Source organism: Cricetulus griseus, chromosome 2 (genome assembly GCF_003668045.3).
Source record: "Cricetulus griseus strain 17A/GY chromosome 2, alternate assembly CriGri-PICRH-1.0, whole genome shotgun sequence".
Taxonomy (NCBI): Eukaryota; Metazoa; Chordata; class Mammalia; order Rodentia; family Cricetidae; genus Cricetulus; species Cricetulus griseus.
In genome coordinates this window covers 319262422-319284952 of record NC_048595.1, presented here as the reverse complement: position 1 = coordinate 319284952, position 22531 = coordinate 319262422, and the positions used below count along the sequence as shown (strand labels likewise).

Genomic DNA, 22531 nt, shown 5'->3' with positions numbered 1-22531 from the left:
GGCCACTCAGAGTTAAATTATTCTCGGATTATTGCCCCTGGCTCGGTGCTGGGTCGATTCCAGGGCATTATACTGGCTAGGTAAGCGCTCTGCCACTGAGCCACATCTCCATATACCCATACCCAAAGGCTTCGAATCAGTCGCTTGTGTTGGTGAGAATTCAGGGGAACAATCTATTTCTTCAGGGAAACCAGAGAAAAGAACGCAGCGCAGTAACCACGGCAACCCGACGCAGCGAGAGGCAGAAGGTGGGGCTTTAGGGAGGAAGGGGCGGGATAAAATGTGTACTTCCGGGTGTCAATTTCGTGGCGGGAATAAATGCTCGGCTGTTCCGGTAGAAATCAAATCTATGGCGTCTGCAATGGAGCAGCCGGGGGAGAAGCTTGCGGCCGGGGCTGAGGGCTGCGGAGAGGTGCGGGGTGAGCCGCAGGCTGCGGGGGAAAGCATCGAGGATCGCATCCGCCTGCTGCTCAGGTATCCCACCCGGCATCCCGCCCTTGCTCTGGAGGCCGAGGGTTCAAATTCAGACTCACTGGCTGACTCTTAGGGCTCCGAGCCTGACTGCACTATTAGTTTAACCGCTTTAAGATCGTCAGTGGAGAAGGGGGCAGCAAAGGATAGTGGGACATTCTGAGGAAATGTTTAGCACAGTACCCTGTCCTTAGCTAGGCTTCGAACCTATCCTGCTGTCCTAGCTTGCCACTGTGATCCCGGCTGGCTCATCCGGGAGCAGTACATCCAAGCCAAGCTACAGAAAGCGGGGAAGCCCAACCCTCCCACTCACCCCCCCCCCTTTTTTTTTTCTTTTGGTTTTTCTTTTTTGTTTGTTTTGTTTTTTCGAGACAGGGTTTCTCTGTGGCTTTGGAGCCTATCCTGGCACTCGCTCTGGAGACCAGGCTGGCCTGGAACTCACAGAGATCTGTCTGCCTCTGCCTCCCGAGTGCTGGGATTAAAGGCGACGTATACGGAGCAAGTTGTACCACTGGGCTTCAGCATAGTTCTTCTATGTTTAAATAAGGATGGCTGCCAAAAATATTTCCTAATACATGAAATTCAAATGTTAATGCCCATAAAGTTTTATTGGGATACAGTTTTCTGCTACAGGGTCAAAGATAAGTAGTTAAAACAGACTGTATGACTCCCAAGTCCTAAATTAGTTGCTATCTGTTTCTTTACAGAAAAAAAAAAAAGTGCCTAAAGTCATAACAGACTTGTTTGAATGCTTGAGACAAGGTCTTGCTGTGTAGCACTGGCAGGCTATAATTAACTATGGATACTAAGCTACTCTTGAATTTGTAGTAATACCCCTGCCTCTGCCTTCAGGGTGCTAGAATTATAGGCATTAGCCACCATGCCCAGCCATACAGAGGCTTATCTGTTGTTTTTAAGAAAATCTCAATCGTTCAATTTTACCAGTAAAGACTTGGGAGCCAGATGCTCAGAGAGGCAGAGAAAGCACCCAGCTGGCCTTCCTCCTTAGCAGAGGTCCTCCACTATCTCCTACACTATTGGAATGTCCCTCCCTTCTCTTCCTATGTGTCTCTCTGTCCGTCTTCCTGTGTACCTCTTACTCTATCATTTTTCCTATGTTCACTTTCTGTCAACTGGTTGCTTACTCTGCCTCTTGACCTATAGTTGACTTTATTTAGTCCTATTTATAATAGTCAAGCAGAAAGCTCTTGGATCAAAGATGTGTGCTAGGACTGACCCACACCATAACTTGATCTCGGGGGTTCAAAGTGATCAAATATCCTGCAACACATTGTCTGCCTGTCTATAAACATGACAACCATTTAGCTGAGAAAAATTTTGAGTGCTCTATACTTAACACTTCTACTTTAATCTGTAATAACTTTGTCAGATGTGGGGTTTTTTGGCAGTAGTAGTGACTGAACCTAGGGCCTGAAGCATATTGGGCAAGCACTCTAAGTCTGAGCTACATCAACAGCCCTTTTTTTGAGATTGAATTTGATAAGTTGCCAAAACTGGTTTTGAACTTGCTCTGAAGTCCTGGCAGGCCTGTGATGACTCTGTCCTCCTCCCTCAGCCTTCCAGGTCACCGGGATGACTAGCCTGGTACCTGGTATGAAATTGTTGTTTTCATTTGGAATTTTGTCACTTGCTGTAGTATAAGCTTTCATAATCTGTCAGATGTTTCTTAACTGTTGATATGGGTTTCTAAAGACCAATACTCAGGACTACGTAACTGGCACTAGAAGCATTTGCTTCCATTCTCGGCTTTTTTCTACTTATTTTATGTTTGATTTTGAATTAGGAATAATAGAATTTTTAACAAACCTACTAAATATTAATTGCTTATCTCTCCACAAGTTATTTTTTTAATTAGTCAAAGCTTGCTTCACATGTCAATCCCAGCTCCCTCTCCCTCTCCTCCTCCCCCCACAAGTTATTTTTTATATTTACTGAAAATGCTTTTTTTAAGATTTTCATTTTTTTGTTTGTTTTTGTTTTTCGAGACAGGGTTTCTCGGTAGCTTTGGAAGCTGTCCTGGAACTAGCTCTTGTAGATCAGGCTGGTCTCGAACTCACAGAGATCCTCTGCCTCTGCCTCCCGAGTGCTGGGATTAAAGGCATGAGCCACCACTGCCTGGCCAAGATTTTCATTTTCTTATTTTATTTATTTTTCTGTTTTTTTGTTTTGTTTGTTTGTTTTTACAAGATGGTTTCTCTGTGTAGCTTTGGAGCCTATCCTGGCACTCGCTCTGGAGACCAGGCTGGCCTTGAACTCACAGAGATCAGCCTGCCTCTGCCTCCTGAGTACTGGGATTAAATGCATGCACCACCATCACCCGACCATTTTTTTTTTAAGATGTATTTTGGAAGCAGGTGGTAGTGTCGATTAAAGATGACTTTAATCCTAGCATTTGGGAGGCAGAGGCAGGCTGATCTCTGAGTTCGAGGCCAGCCTGGTTTACAGAGTGAGTTCCAGGACAGCTAGGGCTATACACAGATACCTGTCTTGAAGAAAAGTTTTCTTTTTATTTTATTATTTTGTTAGGGATGTATGCATATGCAAATGCATGCCCTTGGAGGTCAGAGGCAGCAAACTCCTCCTGGAGCTGGAGTTACAGGTAATTTTCGAGTAGCTGGTGTCAGTGCTGGGAACCAAACTCATGTCCTTTTAATCAGAGCAGTACCAACCTAATGACTGAGCCATCTTTCAGCCCCTCCTGGAAATATTACAAGTCTATATGGTAACACTAATAGAGTTTGGAGGTGTCATAAGTTTTGGTTACCTACCTATAGCAGTTTTCATATAAGAATTACATTTTTAACTTTTTCTCCAAGATGCTCTTTTCCCACTGTATTCCTTTTTATGACTCCCTTTTGTGAACTGTTTTAAACAAAATGAGGCTAAATGAGAAGACTCAATCAATGTCAGATTTCACTTATTGCATAATGACTGTAACCACCATCCATAAATCCTTTCCTATCTGTCCTCATTTTTAATTTGCAGGCTGAGAGCACAGACAAAACAGCAACTCTTAGAATACAAGTCCATGATTGATGCAAGTAAGTATTTTCATTTTCAAGTAAGTTTTGTGACTTTGCTGATGAATGCTATTTGTTTTAATAATTATTTATTTATTTTTATTGTATGTGCATGTGTTTTGCCTGCTGTATGTTCCCATAAAGCCAAAGAGGGCAATGGGTCCCCTGGAACCAGAGCTGCAGAGGTGGTGAGCCACCATCTGGGTGGTGGGAATTGAATCCAGATCCTCTACAAGCTCAGCCAGGGCTTTTAAACACTGAGCCATCTCCAACCCCCAGATGAATGCTATTCCTGGGAAGGAAAATCAGCTTTACAAAAAATTGTCTTTTAATGATATGACAGACTTTGGGCATCCCCCATTTAGGGCTTCACCCTCCCTGGGTAGCAGAGGGAAGATGGGATGGAGGGATTGGGGGGGGGGGGCGGGGAGGAGGGAGGAGGGAGCTGGGATTGACATGTGAAGCAGTTTGTTTCTAATTTAAATAAAAATAAATTATTAAAAAAGTTGTTTTTCTCAGGCATGGTGAATCATGCCTTTAATTCCAGCACTTAAGAGGTAGAGAGAGTTGGATCTCTAAGTTTGAAGCCAGCCTGATTGCATATTGAGTTCCAGGCTAGCCTGAGCTACACCGTGAGACCCTGTCTCAAGAGCAAAACAAGTTATATATGTTCATTCTGTGTAGCAAAACAGGTAAACAAACATACAAGATAATTATGAAATGGGGGGGCGGGGGGGCGGGGGTTTGCAGCAAGATGGCTCAGCCTGTTGAGGTGCTTGCCGATAAGCTTGACACCCGAGTTCCATGCCTAGAACCAACCCATATGATGAGAGAACTGACTGACAACTTGTTCTCTGACTGTCACATGTGTTCCCTGATATACACACACATTAAATATTCATTTAAATAAAATTACTACTGACTTAAAAATCTTTTTACTTGTAGATGAAGAAAAAACTCCTGAACAGATCATGCAAGAAAAACAAATTGAAGTGTAAGTCATATTTTAATATTTTATCTGTGACTTTTACTAAGATTTGATCCTATGATCCATGTTACAATGCTGTCTGTCTTTTCCTTTATGATTCCAAATACATACCTCACGCCTATGTTGGGGGGTTGTTGATTTGCAGAGGTGCTAGGGGATGGTTGCTTCTCTTCTGTCTGGCATTTCCCCACACTGTCTCGATGATGTAGCTTAGTGAAGAAACTCAGCCATCAGCTCACCAGCTGTGTAGATAGGCTCCTGTGTGGTGAGCCTTAGTTTTCTTCTATTGAAATAGAAGTGTTTAACCTTTTTTCCAAGATTCACTTCATATACATTTCAGGAACAACTTTGACTGACATTGCTGAAATTCTTTGGTTCATGTTTCTTTAATAGTAAAATTGAAGACCTGGAAAATGAAATTGAAGATGTAAAAAGTGATTTTGAAATGAAAACTCTTGCACTAAACAGGTAACTCTTACCTTAATACTACTAAGAATTGTGAACTAAATGCAAAAAAAACTGAAAGAAGGTTGGGTTGTTTTTGTTTGTTTGTTTGTTTTTAACTAAGCTGAATTAAATGATGATTAGAAGCCTGTTATCCCAGCACTCAAGAGGCTGCCGCTGCAAGGCCATGAGTTCAAAGCCAACCTTGGCTACATAGGGAAACACTATCTTCAAATGGAAGGTGGAGTGGGAGGAGAAACTGAAAATGGTTGGTATTACATATCTTTAATCCCAGCACTCTGAATGCAGAAGCAGGTGGATCTTTTTGAGTTTAGGATCAGCCTGGTCTACATAGCAAGTTCCAGGACAGCCATGCCTAAATAGTGAGAACCTAATTCCAAAAAAAAGGAAGGGCACAGAAAGAAAAGAGGGAGGAACAAAAGAGATGCTTAGGTAATGTTATAGAAGCTTCGAACCCTGAAGTTATATTATTCATTAGTATCTTCCTTTGGAAAAGGTATGTAGGATACGGGTGATAATGGGTCTTTATGAAGTTAACGTAGAGTTTCAAATATGTTAGTGTTGAAAAGTGTTACACAGATCCATTTATTTCAATAACTGTTAATACATAGAATTTTCACAAAGTTGTTTTGAGACAGGGTCTCCCTCTATAGCCCAGGCTGGCCTAGAAATTGGATATATACTTCAGATTGACCTAAAATTTATACAGTCCTCCCTCGTGCTTCAGCTGTCCAAGTTCTGGCATGACTGGAGAGGGCCAGTTCCCTTATCATAAAGTTAAAATACGTTTGAATTACTAGTTTTGCATTTAATTTTTCATTTTTGTTATGTCTGTACTGTTTTGTGTTGTGTTTAGAGATAAGTGCCTGGGCCTGGAATTCATAAACCTTCTTTCTCCTGCCAAGTTCTGGGATTATAGGCATATCAATCATGTCTAGCTCAACATTGTTATTTTTAGGTGTATTTGGGCAGGTGTTTGAATATAAATACAATACCATAAGCTCTGTGCTAACTACTATGCATGCACTGTGCAGTACTTGTCTGTCAATGAGATTATTGCATATATGATACAATGCCATAAAATTCTATCTGTGACTCTATGGCCACCTCACTTTGTGTGCCTTCTATTATATTCTCTCTCTTTTTTTTTGTCCTATTATATTCTTACCAAGATCAAACTGCAAATGGTACATGTGTTAGAATGTGTCCACATGATGATGCATATTCGTTATGATGTGCAGCACAAGGGGGACCTTGGCAGATCCCATGATGGGACAAACATGCCAGGCAGATGTAGAAAGTTTATTGGGGGAAGGGAAGGGAGTAAGGGGGAAAAAGGAGAGAGGGGAGAGAGAGGAGACAAAGAGACCTGCCTCCTCAGAAAAAGAGATCAGGAGTGGGCAGAGCTTGTCTCTTAAAGGGACCTTTGCATCTGCATACAGAGCCAGGGGGTGACTCTGCCAGGTCCCCAAGGGGACAGGGCCAGGTTTGCCTGGATGATAATAATATATTAATAGACAAACATGACCATTTATAGGCTTATGATTTAGTCATCAAAAGTGAATGACTCTTATAATGACTACTTTGTTTTGACCTTCCCAGATCACTTTCAGTTCTAAGTTTAAATTTTTACATTTATTTAAAAAGCAGTCTGGTGAGATGGTTTGGCAGGGAAAGGAGCTTGCTGATGAGTCTGACGGCCTGACTTTGGTTCCCAGAACTAACATGGTGGAAAAAGAGAACCAGCTCCCACAGGTTGTTTCCTGACCTCCACCTGTGCCATGGCATGTGGATTACATACAGAGAAATAAATGAAAATAGTAATTAAAGCTAGTTTAACTAGTTATATAGAGAGGAAAGGAAGAAATAACTCTGCTGCCAGTACAGACTTAACTGCCCACTTATCTACAGACTTATTCTCCCTCCCTCTCTAGGTCCGCCTGCCTCAGACTCCTGAATGGTAGGGCCTATAGGCATATATCCCCTATGTCTACTGTGCCTCATGTGTTCATTGGTGGAGATGGAGCCCAGGGCCTTGCACATGCTCATTCTGCCAGCTTAAAGCAGTATGCTGTAACGTTCGCAGTCAAGCTGGCATGAGGGTGCATGTACACATGTGCAAGGAGATAAAAGTTCAAGGATGTAAGAAGTTCCAGGTATGGGGGGCTGGAAAGATGGCTCAGAGGTTAAGAGCACTGACTGTTCTTCCAAAGGTCCTGAGTTCAAGTCCCAGCACCCACATGGTGTCTCACAGCCATCTCTAAGGAGATCTAATGCCCTCTTCTGGTGTGTAGGCATAATAGATGCAGAGTTCTATATCCATAATTAATAAATAAATCTTAAAAAAAATTCCAGGTATAAGGATCAGAAATTCAAGGTCATCCTCAGCTAAAAAAGAGTTTGAGGCTAGTCTAGGCTACATGGGACCAAACCCCTGCATCTCCTCGGCAGGCCTATGCCAATGTCCATAAGGCCTAGCTGCTTCCCTGGCTCTGCACCAAGGTTAATGGCTGAGGACAGATACCAGTCCTCTCAGCCTGAGTATGGCAACGGGCCACAACCTTTTCCCTTGGCTGCTTTCTTTCTTTCTTTCTTTCTTTCTTTCTTTCTTTCTTCAAATCTTTTGGGGGGGGATTTTATTTATTATGTATACAACATTCTGCTTCCATGTATATATGCACACCAGAAGAGGGCACCAGATCTCATTACAGATGGTTGTGAGCCACCCACCATGTGGTTGCTGGGAATTGAACTCAGGTCCTCTGGAAGAACAGTCAGTGCTCTTAACCACTGAGCCATCTCTCTCCAGCCCCCCTTGGCTGCTTTCTTTTTTTTGTTGTTGTTGTTTTTTTTTATTTTTTGTTTTTGGAGACAGGGTTTCTCTGTGGCTTTGGAGCCTGTCCTGGAACTCAATCTTGTAGACCAGGCTGGCCTCGAACTCACAGAGATCCACCTGTCTCTGCCTCCCTAGTGCTGGGACTAAAGGCGTGCATCACCACCGCTCGGCACCGCCTGTCTGCTTTCTTTTTTTCTATGATTTACTTCTTTTCTTTAGAATATTCCCTGGGGTGGGAGTGATGGCTCAGTGGTTAAGAGCTCATGCCATTCTTGTGGAGGACCTGCATTCAGTTCCCAACACACATATCTGGTAGCTTACAACTGCCTGTAACTCCAATTCTAGGTGATCTGACACCTGTCTGTCCTCGTGTACAAGCATATACCTGTATAGGTAAATAAATGATAATAAAAATACTTTTAAAATATTTCCTATACTGTTTTTAAAACATGCTATTTGAAGGGAAATCAATCTTGTTATTCTTAGATGCCATTTTCTTTTTTGTTATTTAATGTTTTCTTTTTTTTAGGATGAAACTTTCGGCTGCACTTACAAATAACATGGAAAAGATGGATGCTGAGAGTAGGTATGGCTTTTTACTTTTCTACTGGATTTGGAAAGAATGGGGACAATAAGGGAAGTGTACACAATGATTTTAGATTGTGACTTTAAAAAAAAAAAAATGTGCATGAGCCAGTCATGGTGGTGTACAGTTTTAATCTCAGCACTGGGAGGCAGAAGCAGAAGGATCTCTGTGAGGTTGAGGTCAGCCTGGTCTACAGAGTTAGTTCCAGGACAGCAAGGACTGTGTAGAGAGAGATCCAGTCTCAAAACACTTAGGGAAAAAAAAATGTGTGTGTGTGTGTGTGTGTGTGTGTGTGTGTGTGTGTGTGTGTGTGTGTGTGTGGTCAACTTGAAGGAGTCACTCAGTTTTCTCTTGACATGTAGACTCTGGGAATTGAACTCAGGTCCTCCAGTAACAACATAATGAAATAGGACCCTCCTTGTTTTTCATTAGTAGAAATGAGCTTGTTTTACCTGCCTGGGCTACAGGGTGAGTTCAAGGTTAGCCTGAGCCACTTAATGAGATCCTGTCTCAAAATAAGTTTTTTGAGTTTTGTTTTGTTTTTTGTTGCTGCTGTTGTTGTTGTTTTTGGTGGTGGTGGTGGTGGGTTTTTTGTTTGCTTTTGTTTTTGTTTTTTTTTCTTTGTTTGTTTTTTTAAGATAGGGTTTCTCTGTGTAACTTTGAAGCCTTTCCTGGAACTCACTCAGTAGACCAGACTGGCCTGGAACTCACATAGATCTGCCTGCCTCTGTGCCTCCTGAGTGCTGGGATCAAAGATGTGTGCCATGACCGCCTGGCCCTCACAATAAAAAGTTTAAAAACAAAGAGGGGTGTCTGGGATGTAGCTCAGTGGTAAATCACTTAGCTAGCATGTAAGAGGGAAGGTGGGGGGCGGGGGCTGGTTCTGGTTAGAGTTTTTTAAGAAGTGTGAATTAAAGCTCTAGGACTCCAAGAGTCTCACCTCAGGCCACACTATGATCTTTCTTCCCGAGGCTCTAAAAATCTTGTGATATAATATATCCTCCCATGAGCACCAGAGAAGTTCTGGGATGGATCTGGGCACCTCTCCCATCTGGATGTCTTCATTCAGGCTGATTTGTAACCTCTTGATATTCCTGCTGGCTCAGATTACAGATCCCGAACTCTGAAGTTGTAAGGCCAGGTGTAGAGGTTCGTGCCTTAAGCTCAGCTCTTAGGAGGCAGAGGCAGTGCAGTCTCTGTGATTTTGAGGCCAGTCTGGACTCTCATAAAACCCTGTCTCAAAAAGCAGTTTTTTAAACATGTATTTATTTATTCATTTTGTATGAGGATAAGTGGGTGTGGCACCCACATGGTCATCAGAGGACAGCTTGCAGAAGTCACATCTCTGTTTGGGTTCCAGGGACCAGACTCAGGTCATTTGGCTTGGCAGCAGGCACCCTTACTTTCTCAGCCCTCTCAGAAAACTGTAAAACAGTTTTGTAGTGAGGCTGGAGAGATGGCTCAGCAGTTAAGATCTATCTGCACTTCCAGAGGACCCAGGTTCAATTCCCAGCACCCACATTACAGCTTACAACTGTCTATAACACCAGCTTCAGGAGATCTGATGTCGTTTTCTGGCCTTGAGGGCACTACCCTTGATTGATGCACCTATATACATGCAGGTGAAACACCCATACACATAAAATAATAATAATTTAAAACACAAAACAGTTCTATGTTAAAGAAGCAAGTGCAAGTTACACTCACCATACATATGGATACCTTGTAAAAACAGAAAGTTCATAGGCTAAGCAGTAGTGTCTGTAGCATGTTTTGGAGTTGGCAACTGTTGTCTTTTGAATAGAACTATCTTTAGTGTGGCCATCTCTACCTCCCGGGTGGTGGTGCCTTAGATTCCTACATGAGCAAGCCAAAGTCCAGTGAAAACAGCAAAACAAACCCCTGGACTGGTCAGAACCCAAGTGCAAGCTTTTAAGTAAACACTCACCCTTAGCCAGCCAAATGTTTCTTTGTTTGGTTCCCATGAATATCTTACAATTCTCTCCTTTGTCCCCTGGCTCAAGAAAAGCACTGGACTACTGGAGTCTAGTGTGCCCCAAGTAAAGGTCTGCTCTGTTCAAATAAACTCATTAAATTGTGGTTTCTTTTTTTTTTTTTTCTTTTTCTTTTTTTGGTTTGGTTTAGTTGTGGGTTTTTGTTTTTTTTTTCTTTTTTTGTTTGTTTGTTTTTTTTGTTTTTTGAGACAGCTCTGGCTGTCTTGGAACTCACTCTGTAGACCAGGCCGGCCTCCAATTGCCTCTATATTCAGAGTGCTGGGATTAAAGGTGTATACCACCACCACTTGGCTTTCCTTGTGTTCTTTTTCTTTTTTAAGACAGTGTCTTTCCGTGTAGTTCAGGCTGGCTTCAAACTCAAATACCGCCTTACCCTCCCAAGTCCAAAAATTGCTGGCATTGGCCACTGTGCCCCATTTATGCAGTCAGGAATTAAATCTAGACCATGGTTCAAATTTGTTCATTCTAGGCAGGCAGTCTGCCAACCAAGCGACACTGTCAGCCCCAAGGTTTACTTTTTTTTTTTTTAAAGATTTTATTTATTATGTATACAACATTCTGCTTCCATGTGTACACCAGAAGAGGGCACCAGATCTCATAATGGATGGTTGTGAGCCACCATGTGGTTGCTGGGAATTGAACTCAGGACCTCTGGAAGAGCAGTCGGTGCTCTTAACCTGTGAGCCATCTCTCCAGCCCCTACTTTTTTTTTTTTAATTACTTGATACGGATGAGTGTTTGTGGGTGTGCATGTATGTGTACCACACGCATGAAGTGCCTGCAGAGGCTGGAAGTGGAGTTACAACTGGACTAGTGTGTGAGCTATCATGTGGTCGCTGGGAACCCAAACTAGGTCTTCTGGAAGAGCAGTAAGTACTCTTAACCTCTGACTTACCTGTTCAGTCCCAACATTTATTACTTTTAGCTTAAGTAAATAAATCATACTTTGTTTCTTTTGCAGTGTACTCACTGATGACATGAAACACATATTAGAGCTACATAAGTTGATAATGAAGTCACAGGAGGTAAGCTGGCACATGGGGGCATTACATGTTTTTGTGTGCTCTCATGATTTTAATGATTTTGTATGACACAAAATTGAGATGTCCAGCCAGGCAGTGGTAGCACACGCCTTTAGTCCCAGCACTCGGGAAACAGAGGCAGGAGGATCTCTGTGAGTTTGAGACCAGCCTGGTCTACAAGAGCTAGTTCCAGGACAGCCTCCATACTGTCCTCCACACATACTCCTCTGTGAACTCCAACAGGGTTCACAGAGAAACCCTGTTTGGGGGAAAAAAAAAATTGAGATGTCCAATGCAACTGTGTGTCTGCAGATTGCTCTCCTTAGGTTGTTTTTATCATAGAACTTTTTTTTACTGAGGTTACAAATTATCAACATAATTTAAGTGACTACTTTCTTCCTTTGGCTTTGTGGAAAAAGGGGAGTAGAAAATCCCACTTTAGACTAGGTGAGGTGTCTCTGCATATGCCTGTGATACTGACACTTAGGAGGCAGAGATGGGACCAGGAATTCAGTCACTCTTAGTTCCATAGTGAGTTAGGCTAGCCTGAGCTATTTGAGAGATAGTTGGGTGTAGTGGAACAAGCTTTGCCTTTAATCCCAGCATGCAGAGTGAGTTCAGGATGAGCTACATAGTAGACTTGTTTCAAAATAAAACAAACAAAAACAAAGATAAGGAAAAGGGGGAAATTGGAGCTGAAGAGAATCAGATTATGTGAGACTCAGTGATGTACTATTGATTTGTCATGGAGTGACGTGCCTTAATTTTCATTTTCATAAACAGGAGTCTTCGGAATTAGAGGAAAAACTGCTTGACGTTAGAAAGAAGAGACTTCGTATGTAGAATGAGTTTACAATTCTTAGTGTGTGTGTGTGTGTGTGTGTGTGTGTGTGTGTGTACACGTACAAATAGACACATGCGAATTGTCTGAGGCACTCATGAGGGGGTTGGTGGACAACCACTAAGGGTGGGTTCTTACTGGGTGGCTGTGGTGGTGCACGCCTTTAATCCCAGCATTTAGGAGGCAGAGGCAGGCGGATCTCTGTGAGTTCAAGGCCAGCCTGGTCTACAGAGTGAGTGCCAGGATAGGTTCCAAAGCTACACAGAGAAACCCTGTCTCGGAAAAACAGAAAAACAAACAAACAAGCAAAACAGTCAGTTCTTTCCTTCTGCCACATCAGGTCTCACGCTTGGGAGCAAAGACCCATCTCATTAGCCCTTTTTTTTTTTTGTTTTTTCAAGACAGGGTTTCTCTGTGTAGCCCTGGCTGGCCATGGAACAATTCAGAGATCCACCAAGGTATATCCTTTCAGTGAATGGAAAACTGAAAGTAGATAAAAACATTTATGAGAACCAACCCCCAAGGCCTCGGGGGTTAACACTCAGTTGTTAGAATTTGTCCACCATGCAAGAAGCTATAATTTTGGACCAGGCATTCTGGCACACACATGTAATCCCAGCACTTCAGAGAGATAGGAGGATCAGGAATTCAAAGCCAGCCTGAGCTATGTGAAACCCTATAACAAGAGGCCATGAGAGTCTGTTGAGGGGGGTCTCAAGAATTTATTTAGGAACAGGATAGGGACAAACACTCATTGATACAGAATCAATTAGACGCCTCCGCTGATTGGCTGCCTTTGTCCAGTCTTTCCACCATGGGTGAAGAACACCAACAGCAAGCCCCCTGTTCTGCTCCAACCTCCCAAACTCTCGAGATCAAAGGAGCAGTTACCCTATCCCTCAGCTTTTAAGTTGTCACATCAGCAGCCAAGAAGCCACGCCCTAAGGCTGGTACCCAAAGCTATTGGTAGAATGAGTTTCCACAACAAGACCCTGTCTCAAAAACACAGATTTTAGAGATGGCCATCTGCTCTTCCAGGGTGCCCAGGTCTGATTCTCAGCACCCACCACAGCTCATAACCATCAGTAACTTCAGTCCCAGGAAACCCATCTCTCTGTCCTGGCCTCTATGAGTACTACACACACTTGGTACATAGATCTACAATAAGGCAAAACATCCATATACAGGGCTGGAGAGATGGCTCAGAGATTAAGAGCACTAACTGTTCTTCCAGAGGTCCTGAGTTCAATTCCCAGCAACCACATGGAGGCTCACAACCATCCGTTATGAGATCTGGTGCCCTCTTCTGGTGTGCAGATATACATGGAAGCAGAATGTTGTATACATAATAAATAAATAAAAATCTTTAAAAAAAAAACCCATATACATAAAAGTAAAATAGTTTCTTGACTGAAATAACCAGGAAGTACTCTTTCATGTCTTTGTTTATAAAGTTGTCCTATAGGTCTTGGGAACACATGCCTTTAGGTAGGTAAGTCTACATAGTGAGTTCAGGCCAGCCTGGGATACATAGAGAAACCCTGTCTTTAAAAACAAACAAAAAAGCTGGGCATTGGGATTAAAGGCATAAACACGCCTTTAATCCCAGCACTCGGGAGGCAGAGGCAGAGGATATCTGTGAGTTCGAGACCAGCCTGGTCTACAAGAGCTAGTTCCAGGACAGCTTCCAAAGCCACAGAGAATCCCTGTCTCAAAAAACCAAAAACAAACAAACAAAAAAAACATGCCAGGTGGTGGTGGCACACCTTCAGTCCCAGCACTGTGAGGCAGAGGTAGGCCATATAATACTGTTTTACTTTTAACCTAACAGAAATAAAACAAACGTCAAGAAGTATGCTTTTAGAAATACAAACTGAGAAGAGCAAGCAGAAAAAGGATTTGGACAATATGGAAAATTCCGACGTGATAAAGACCATGCAAAAAAAACTACAGATGGAGATAAAGATTACTACAGTTATTCAGCATGTGTTCCAGGTAACATTTCTATAAATTAGGAACAGAGGTAGCTGAACATGATGGCACACACCTATAATCTGAACACTTGGGAGAGAAAGACAGAATGATCAGGAATTCAAGACCATGACTCAAAAAACCAAAAAAAAAAAAAAAAAAAAAAAAGCCAGAAAAGGAGAGTTAGTTCATTGATTAGGAGCACTGGCTACTCCTCCAGAGGACTCAGGTTCAATTCCTAGTACTTATATAGCACTCATTACTACTTATAACTCTAGCCTCTAGGGATCTTATCTTTTCTGGATCCATGGCAATAGCCCTGGTGAGCAGACAGGCATGTAGATAAAAACAAACAAACAAAAAACATACATATAAAAGTAACTACGAGGCCAGCCTGGTCTCCAGAGCGAGTGCCAGGATAGGCTCCAAAGCTACACAGAGAAAACCTGTCTTGAAAAACCAAAAAAATAAAAAATAATTTAAAAAATTAAAATTAAAAAAAATAAAAGTAACTAATTCAAAATGACAGAAAAAAAATGTTCCCTTTTTTTTTGGGGGGGGATGATTCAGACAGGGTTTCTCTGTGTAGCCTTCACTGTCCAAGTTGGCCTCAAACTCACAGAGATACACCTGTCTCTTCCACCCAAGTGCTAGGATTAAAGGCGTGTGTCACCACTGCTTGTCAAGAATGTCCCTTCTATAGGACAAAATTTTTAGTATTTTTGTACGTAGTGCCATAACACTTTCTAAAATTTGTCTAAATATCATGCAATAAATAATTTACTATCTTTGAGCCATCGTTTATCAAAAGGTAATGACCAGAATTCTCATTAATTAGGATCCTAATGATTTCTTCATTGTCTGCCACAAGTGTTTTTCACTGTTTTCAAAGGTTTAGAATGTTGATGAACTAAACTCTTTTTCCTCTTTTGAAAATAAAATGTATTAGTTATGGTTTCTGTTTCCCCAGAGAAGGATGAAACTGCACACTAGCAGTGCACAGTTAGCCTGACCCTGGCAACAGAACTTTGCCTGCAGTCTGAGGGACACTGCAGAAATTACTAATGACTAAAATCTATCCAGGGAACCCAGAAGTGAACACTGGAAATACTATCTAGTGTCATGTGAAGCGAGGCTGCCACTGTTAAAAGTAGAAAACTGAGGATGAAGTACTGTTTCCTCTTGGTCATACTAGTAGATGCTCAGTAATAATGGTATCAGTGCAAGGATGCTGGGGATATCGCTCAATTGATAGAGTGTTTACCTGGCAGCCACAAAGACCTGGGTCCCCCGCCCAAGTGACCTGGGCATATTGGTAGATGTTACAATAAATCTTTCCACCAAAAGCCGTTGAGCCCCACTGCCACGTGTGCGCTTTATGCCAGCTGCCGGCCCGAGTTAGGGCCCAAATTAATACACAGAAACTTGTATTGGGTACAAATGCTGCTTGGCCAATGACTAGGATTCTCATCTGTTAGCTCAGTCTTAATTATCATAAATCTGTATATTTTATAAGACTTATCGGACGCCTTCCATTGGCGCCCTCCCATGCCAGTGGATCACATGGCACTGCTGGAGGGGGGGGACACTTCCTGTTTCTCCTTGCTTAAATATGAGTCACCTTGCTATGTTACTTCCTGCCTGGATCACTACTTCTCTAATACATTTCCTAGAATCCTCTTTGACTCCTAGTCCCGTCTAACTTGCTGCCTCATTGGCCAAACAGTACTTTATTCAACAATCAATAAGATAAACATACACAGAAGTACATTTCCTATCATCTCCTCTTTTCTGTCTAAATAAAAAGAATAACTTATCTTTTATAATAACTGAAGAAAACTATAACCATAACTATCTGTCTTTAACTCTATCAAAGACCACAGAAGGATAATATATAAACTCTAGAATTGACAGGACATCTCGCTACCTGGACCGTCACCCAAAGTTCCTCTGTAACATGGGAGCATCCATCTTCAGCCCATACGCCCATGGGCTGGCATGTGCCCATAAGTGTGTGTGGCAGACTTCTTCAGGTAGATACTTGTAATCCCAGCACTGAGTAAGTGGAGGCAGGAAAATCAGAAGTTCAATGTCATCTTCAGCTGCCCAGTTGATGCATAGCAAGTTCAGTGCCAACCTGGGCTACGTGGAACCTGTCCAGGAAAAAAATCAGGAAAGGATTTGTTAAAATCTTGTTACTTTAAGCACTTAGAATTTTTCTTTTTAATTGCAGGGCCTTATTTTGGGAAGTAAAACCAACTGGGCAGAGGATTCTGCCCTCAAGGAAATTGTGCTACAGCTGGAGAAGGATCTCAACACAATCTAATAAGAATCCTGCTCTGGCATTGGAACGAGTTTGTGCCCACTCTGCCATTTAAATAGCAGAGTTTGTGGGAACCATTCTGATGCTTCAGTTCTAGGGCTTGGGTTGATGATATGACATGAAATCTCCTGTTTGAAATACAATCACTAAAGTGACTGGCATACTCTGCAGGAGTCTAAACACTGTAGCGTTGGAAAGAAGGCATCTGGTCCAGCTGCCATTGAATGTGGACATCTTCACAACCATTTCCCTTTCGGCCTGCTTTTACGCATTGGTTTGTCAACCAGCACATTGGAAAAACATCCAAAGTGTAAAGGGTTGTGATTGTTTAAGTATGGTTGTAGGTTGTAACTTTTTCTTTTTTTCCCCCTTCTCTGTTTAGCATGTATTTTACTTTTATAAGTTTATGAATAAAAAGGATAAATGTTACCATCTTACTAATTAAAAAAGAAAATTTATAGTGGTTAAGAACACTGGCTGTTCTTGTTACAGAGGACCCAGGTTTAGTTCTCTGTACCCACATGGCTGCTCACAGCCATCTGCAACTCCAGTTCCAGAGGATCTGACATCATCTTCTGGCCTCAGCCAGGTAGCAGGCATGCATGTGGAGCATATATGTACATGCAGGCAAACACACATACACATAAAAAACCAAATCTTTAAAAAAATTAAAAATTGCCATTTTATAGACTCTGTGTTCTATTTTTGGATATCCTGAGTATTTGGAGGTTGTGATGGTTCGTGTTAAATATCTGCCTGACAAAAGCTATAGTCATCTGGGAGAAGAGTCTGTGGCATGCCTGTTGGGGATTATCTTTTTTTTTTTAAGATTTGTATTTATTTATTATGAAAGCTTGGCCCTAGCTTAGACTTGTTCCCAACTAGCTCTTAAAACTTAAATTAGCCCATTTACATTAATTTAACTTGTGCCACATGGCTCATTACCTCTCCTCAGAACCATACTTCTACTTCCTCTGGGTCTGGCAGGTGAATCTCCTGTGCCCAGAGTTCCTGTCTCTCACCAGAAGCCCTTCCTATCCTCTCTCCTGTGTAGCTATTGGCCATTCAGCTCTTTATTAAACCAATCAGAAGGTGCCTTAAGCAGGTGAAGAAAGACAGAGACACTTTGTAACTATAAGTCTTTCTGCCAAGCTGCCCCAAGCCCTGCTTCCATGTGGGCGCTTTCTGTCAGGCCACCCAAGTTCTGCCCGCTGCCACGTTAAGGTCCCAAGTAACACAGAGAGACTTTTATTAGGTACAAATGCTGCTTGGCCAATGACTAGGATTTCTCATCTGCTAGCTCAGTCTTAAGTATCATCCATAATCATAAGACTTATCTTATGGAGGACACCTTCCAATGGCGTCCTCTTCCCGGGTCACATCATAACTGCAGAGCAGAGAGCAGGAGGAAGAGAGAAAAGGAGCGACTTCCTTCTTGTCCTTGCTTATATGTGAGTCTGTCTGCTGTCACTTCCTATTTGGATCACAAGACTTCTTTTTACAACATTTCCCAGAATCCTCCTCGACTCCTAGTCCCGCCTAACTTGCTGCCTCATTGGCCAAATAGTGCTTTATTCAACAATAAGATAAACATACATAGAAGTACATTCCCCATCACTTTTTCACACAGTGTACAAAAAGATTATCCCAGCAAGCTGGAATGATGGCTCAGTAATTAAGATCACTAGCTGCCCTTCCAGAGGACCCAGGTTCAATTCCCAGTGCCCTGTGGTGGCTCACAACTGTAACTCCATTTCCAAGGGATTCAATGCCTTCTAGCTCCCATGGGTACCAGGCATACATCTACTATGAACATAGACAAAATATCTGTAGCGCCTGCACTACAACACTTCCACAGTATAGGGTGAGGGGCTTTATTCCAACAAGAGTGGGGGCTTATATACCAGTCAGCAGGAATGGTGAAAAACTACCCAGATAACAAGTTCAGGTTCCCAGGCCCATCAGGCAATCCTGAATGGGTGAACAACAGGATAACAGGAACTTGCACTCAGGCCTTCAAGGAAGGAAGAAAACAGGATGTACCTGCTAGGAAAACTCCTAGTCACAAGCTGGTCAGCAGACCCCTATGGGGGAAGGGCCCAACAAGTCCCCCTGTTATATATACATATAAAATGAACGTCTGTCTTAGGTTGCCCAGGACATCAACATCTGCTTTACCCATCATTGAAAAGCCTGCCCAGGCCCCGCAGACCCTCTGGCTTAGGTTAGCAGACATCCCCTAAGTCTTACCCGTCATTGACTGCTCACTTGTCCTGCAGGCCCAGCCAGACCTGCGCTGAGGGGTTATCTGCTGCCAAGGAAAGCATGATTTGCTTGGTTTAAAAATGGCGCTGGGTTTGCCACCATCCTATGTGGCAAAGGCAGACTAGGGCTAAATTGGCACTGCCCAGGGCTATAATTCTGGGGGCCATCAGCCTACTCCATTCCTTTGTTAACTGGCCTGTTAGCTGCAGTCCCCTTAAGAGGGAGTCCCTAGAAAGGTAAGGCATCCTGGTCTTAATAATTAGAGTAGCCAATTGAGTTGTGTGAAGATTTAAAGTGCCCATGGACAAATTGTAATTTACCAAAAGATGGCACATGCGTTACATCCATCTGCCACATGTGATTGGGCAAAAGGCCTCGAGGATTAACTCCCAAGTTAGGCACAGGAAGAAATTCTACACAAAGAAGGCAATCCTTAACTATTTGAACAGCTTGTTCCTTAGTTATCCCAGTATGAAAGCTTAAGGACCCTGCGCTGAGATGAAAACGCTTATGTAAGGATTGTGCTCTAGTGAGCTCTTGTGAAACTGCAATGATTTGAGTATACCTGTCAGCCATGCAATTTCCTTCGATGAGGGGTCCTGGCAAAGGGGTATGGGCCCTAAGATGTCCCACAAATACAAGTTCACTCCATTGCCATAGCAGACCCTGATTCTGCAACAAACTCTCTTGTACTCTGGAGATGGGGGTAACATAGGCAGCCGTCTCCAGAGGTTGGACAATATGAGCAACGTATGGACTATCGGTATAGATGTTTAGTGCCCCCGTGGGGAAGAGCTGTAGAGCCATGGCCAAGGCTAAGAGTTCGGCCATTTGGACAGAAGCTGCAGTGATTCTGGCTGTCTTAATGGGAAAAGATACTGTTAGACCCCCGAAAACTCAAGTATCCGGGGTCCCAGGCCACGTTCGCGGTCACCCCAATCACCAGGCGGATTCGAGAGCTTGTTGCAAACTGCACGAGGCTTTATTGTAATTTAACGAGCTAACCCCATGTTAGCTCGGGTCTTTCACCCACCCTCCATGGCAGACAGCTAGAAAAGACGGTTTGAAGCTGCTGCGCATAGATCTTTATAGGGCAGCGTAAGGGGAGTGTCTAGGGGTACGCACAGGCTCACGATTGGTGTGCCTCCAGGATTGGAGGGCTTGCCCTGTGTTGATTGGTCAACTGGTTGTTATGGCTCATAGGCCCTCCCAGGGTGGTTGCCATGCTCTCTACGTCATTGCTGTGCCCTTGTCCGTAAAGCACATCCAGGGTCGTAAAGCATCGCGCCACCAGCTAACTTCTGATTGGTTCCCTGTCACGAGACAGGATTCTGACTTTCTAGTGTCTAGGGCAAGGTCATAGAAACACGTGTTCGACCGTTATGGCTGCCAAAAGGGAAGCCGGTTCCTTCAATACAACTACAGCTGTACCCTTTGAAGAACCATCTGTGAAAACCACACGCCCCTTGGATTGTAGGCTGAGAGACTACAATCTTTGGAAAAATCAAAGGATGTATCTTAAAAAAGGAAACCAAATTATTGGATGGGTAATGGTTGTCAAAATCACTCTGGGTAGCAGAGAGAAAAATGGCCCAATCACAGCTATTATTTTGTAGCCACTCTAATGGGACAAAGGTGTAACAATTTGATCCGGCTCCCTACCAAAAGTTTGTAAGGCAACCTTTTGTGCTTTCAATAGGAGTGTAACTATAGCTTGGAGATAGGATACCACTGATTTAGATGGGGAGGCTTGAGAATGAACCCAAAGAATAGGATTCTCTTGCCAAAAAACTCCCGTAGGGCATGAGCAGAGCAAAATACTAAGAATTTTAAAAGCTGGGCATAATCTATATAATCCAAATGAGCCTCTTCTAAGGCCTTTTCAATTAAATGGATACACTCCCGACCTGCTGTAAGTAGTAAGGACTCTAGGAGAGTTGGGATCTGAATCACCTTGTAAAATATCAAAAAGAGGTTTAACCTGTCCAGTAGTAATTTTTAAACTAGGTCTGATGCAATTGATATCTCCCAGAAGCTTTTAGAAATCATTTAATGTTTGAAGGGTGTCCAGTCGAAGATTAATCTTTTGAGGGCGTACCCCATTATGAAGCAAGCCATGTCCTAGATAATGATATAGAAACTCCTTTTGTACCTTCTCTGGTGCTATTTGTAAGCCAGCCAATCCTAAGGTGGTCTGAAGATCCCCAAAGGCAGATAACAATAGCTTTTCTTTTGGTGCAGCCAACAATATATCGTCCATATAATGAATTATATACAATTGAGGATATTTTTGTCTGACTGGCTCTATAGCCTGAGAAATGTAAACTTGACACATGGTAGGGCTATTAGCCATGCCTTGAGGCAAAACTACCCACTGATATCTCTTATAAGGCTCTCTTAAATTTAAAGATGGAACACTGAAAGCAAAGCGCTGACAATCAGGGGAAGGCAGAAGGGACAATATGATCGGCAATGAGTTGCTCCTGGACCAGGCATGAGCAGCCTCCAACTTTACTTTAGATAGGGGCCATTGTTCTACCCAAACGGGTTCATCATTTTTCCAGGTGATAGGAATTGGAGGTATGTGAGGCTGCAGAACAATGGCCCCCATTAAAAATGCCCCAATCCTCTCCGGTCTCCAGGCAATCTCTGCACTGGGGGTTTATCAGATACAAGCAGGGGATCACCCTGTAAATTCTTTCCAATCCCTCTTCCTGGGCAATAGCCTTGCTCTCTAAGCATGTGCTGCACAGGAGGTGTGGTCAGTACGGCCCCTATGGTTTCTAGGATATCTCTGCCCCGCAGATTGATCGGGATGTGAGGCAAAATGAAGGACTAAAATATTCCAGAATGTCCCTCATTGTCTTTTCATGTTAGTAGACGGGAACTTTTACTAGTTGACTTCACTAGGCCTATACCCTGTAAGCTACTATCTGATTCTTGCAGGGGCCATGCCTTGGGCCAATGGTTGAGGGAAATGACAGACATGTCTGCACCCATGTCCAAAAGCCCCTGAAAGGTCTGTCCTTCAATAGTCAGGGTCATCAAGGGTCTGGACTCCAGAGTGGACACCCAACATGCCATAGGTCCCGTAGATCCAAACCCCCTTCTCCTCTTACAGGCTTAAGGAAGGGGTTATTAGTGGTAAATTTAGGGGACAGAACTAACTGAGCAATTCTAGCTCCTTGGGGTATAACAGTGACTCCCTTGTCAGCTTCCACCATTATTTTGATCTCTCCTTCAGTATCTTCATCAATCACTCCCGGAATGACCCTAACTCCCTGAAGTAGAGCACTACTTCCTAAAATCAACCCAATTGAGCCCAGTGGTAAAGGGCCTTTAACTCCCAGGCCCAAAGCTTGGGGTCCCATCTGAGGGGTCAATACTGCTCTGGAGGAGGAGCAGAGGTCCAGTCCTGTGCTTCCTGGGGTACCTCTGACAAGGTCCTGGATACAAAGGGGTTCTTCCGGGGTAGGACCTGAATAGGGTGGGAAACAGGTGTATCTAGGGCTCCGTACACCTGGGAATAAGGGGGCCCAGAGTGGATCCCGACTCCCATTTCCTGGAAGTGGCAGAGGGTTACCCTCTACATCAGTCTTTGATCTACACTTATTGCCCCAATTATGTCCCTCTTTACATCGGGGACAAAGACCTGGCCCTGGGCGAGGAGGTGCAAAAGAGTCTTCAACGGGACAATTTTTCTTAAA

General features: G+C 43.1%; 1 protein-coding gene across 1 annotated transcript; it reads left to right on the top strand.

Annotated features, from left to right (window-relative positions):
• Nucleotides 1-303: 303 nt before the first annotated feature.
• On the top strand, nucleotides 304-16996 carry Cenph (centromere protein H). Its single transcript, XM_027401591.2, has 9 exons — nucleotides 304-474; nucleotides 3478-3533; nucleotides 4458-4506; nucleotides 4894-4968; nucleotides 8331-8387; nucleotides 11364-11427; nucleotides 12208-12259; nucleotides 14097-14260; nucleotides 16470-16996. The coding sequence occupies exons 1-9, from the start codon at nucleotides 350-352 to the stop codon at nucleotides 16560-16562; spliced, it is 735 nt and encodes a 244-aa protein (XP_027257392.1). The 5' UTR covers nucleotides 304-349; the 3' UTR covers nucleotides 16563-16996.
• Nucleotides 16997-22531: the final 5535 nt, after the last annotated feature.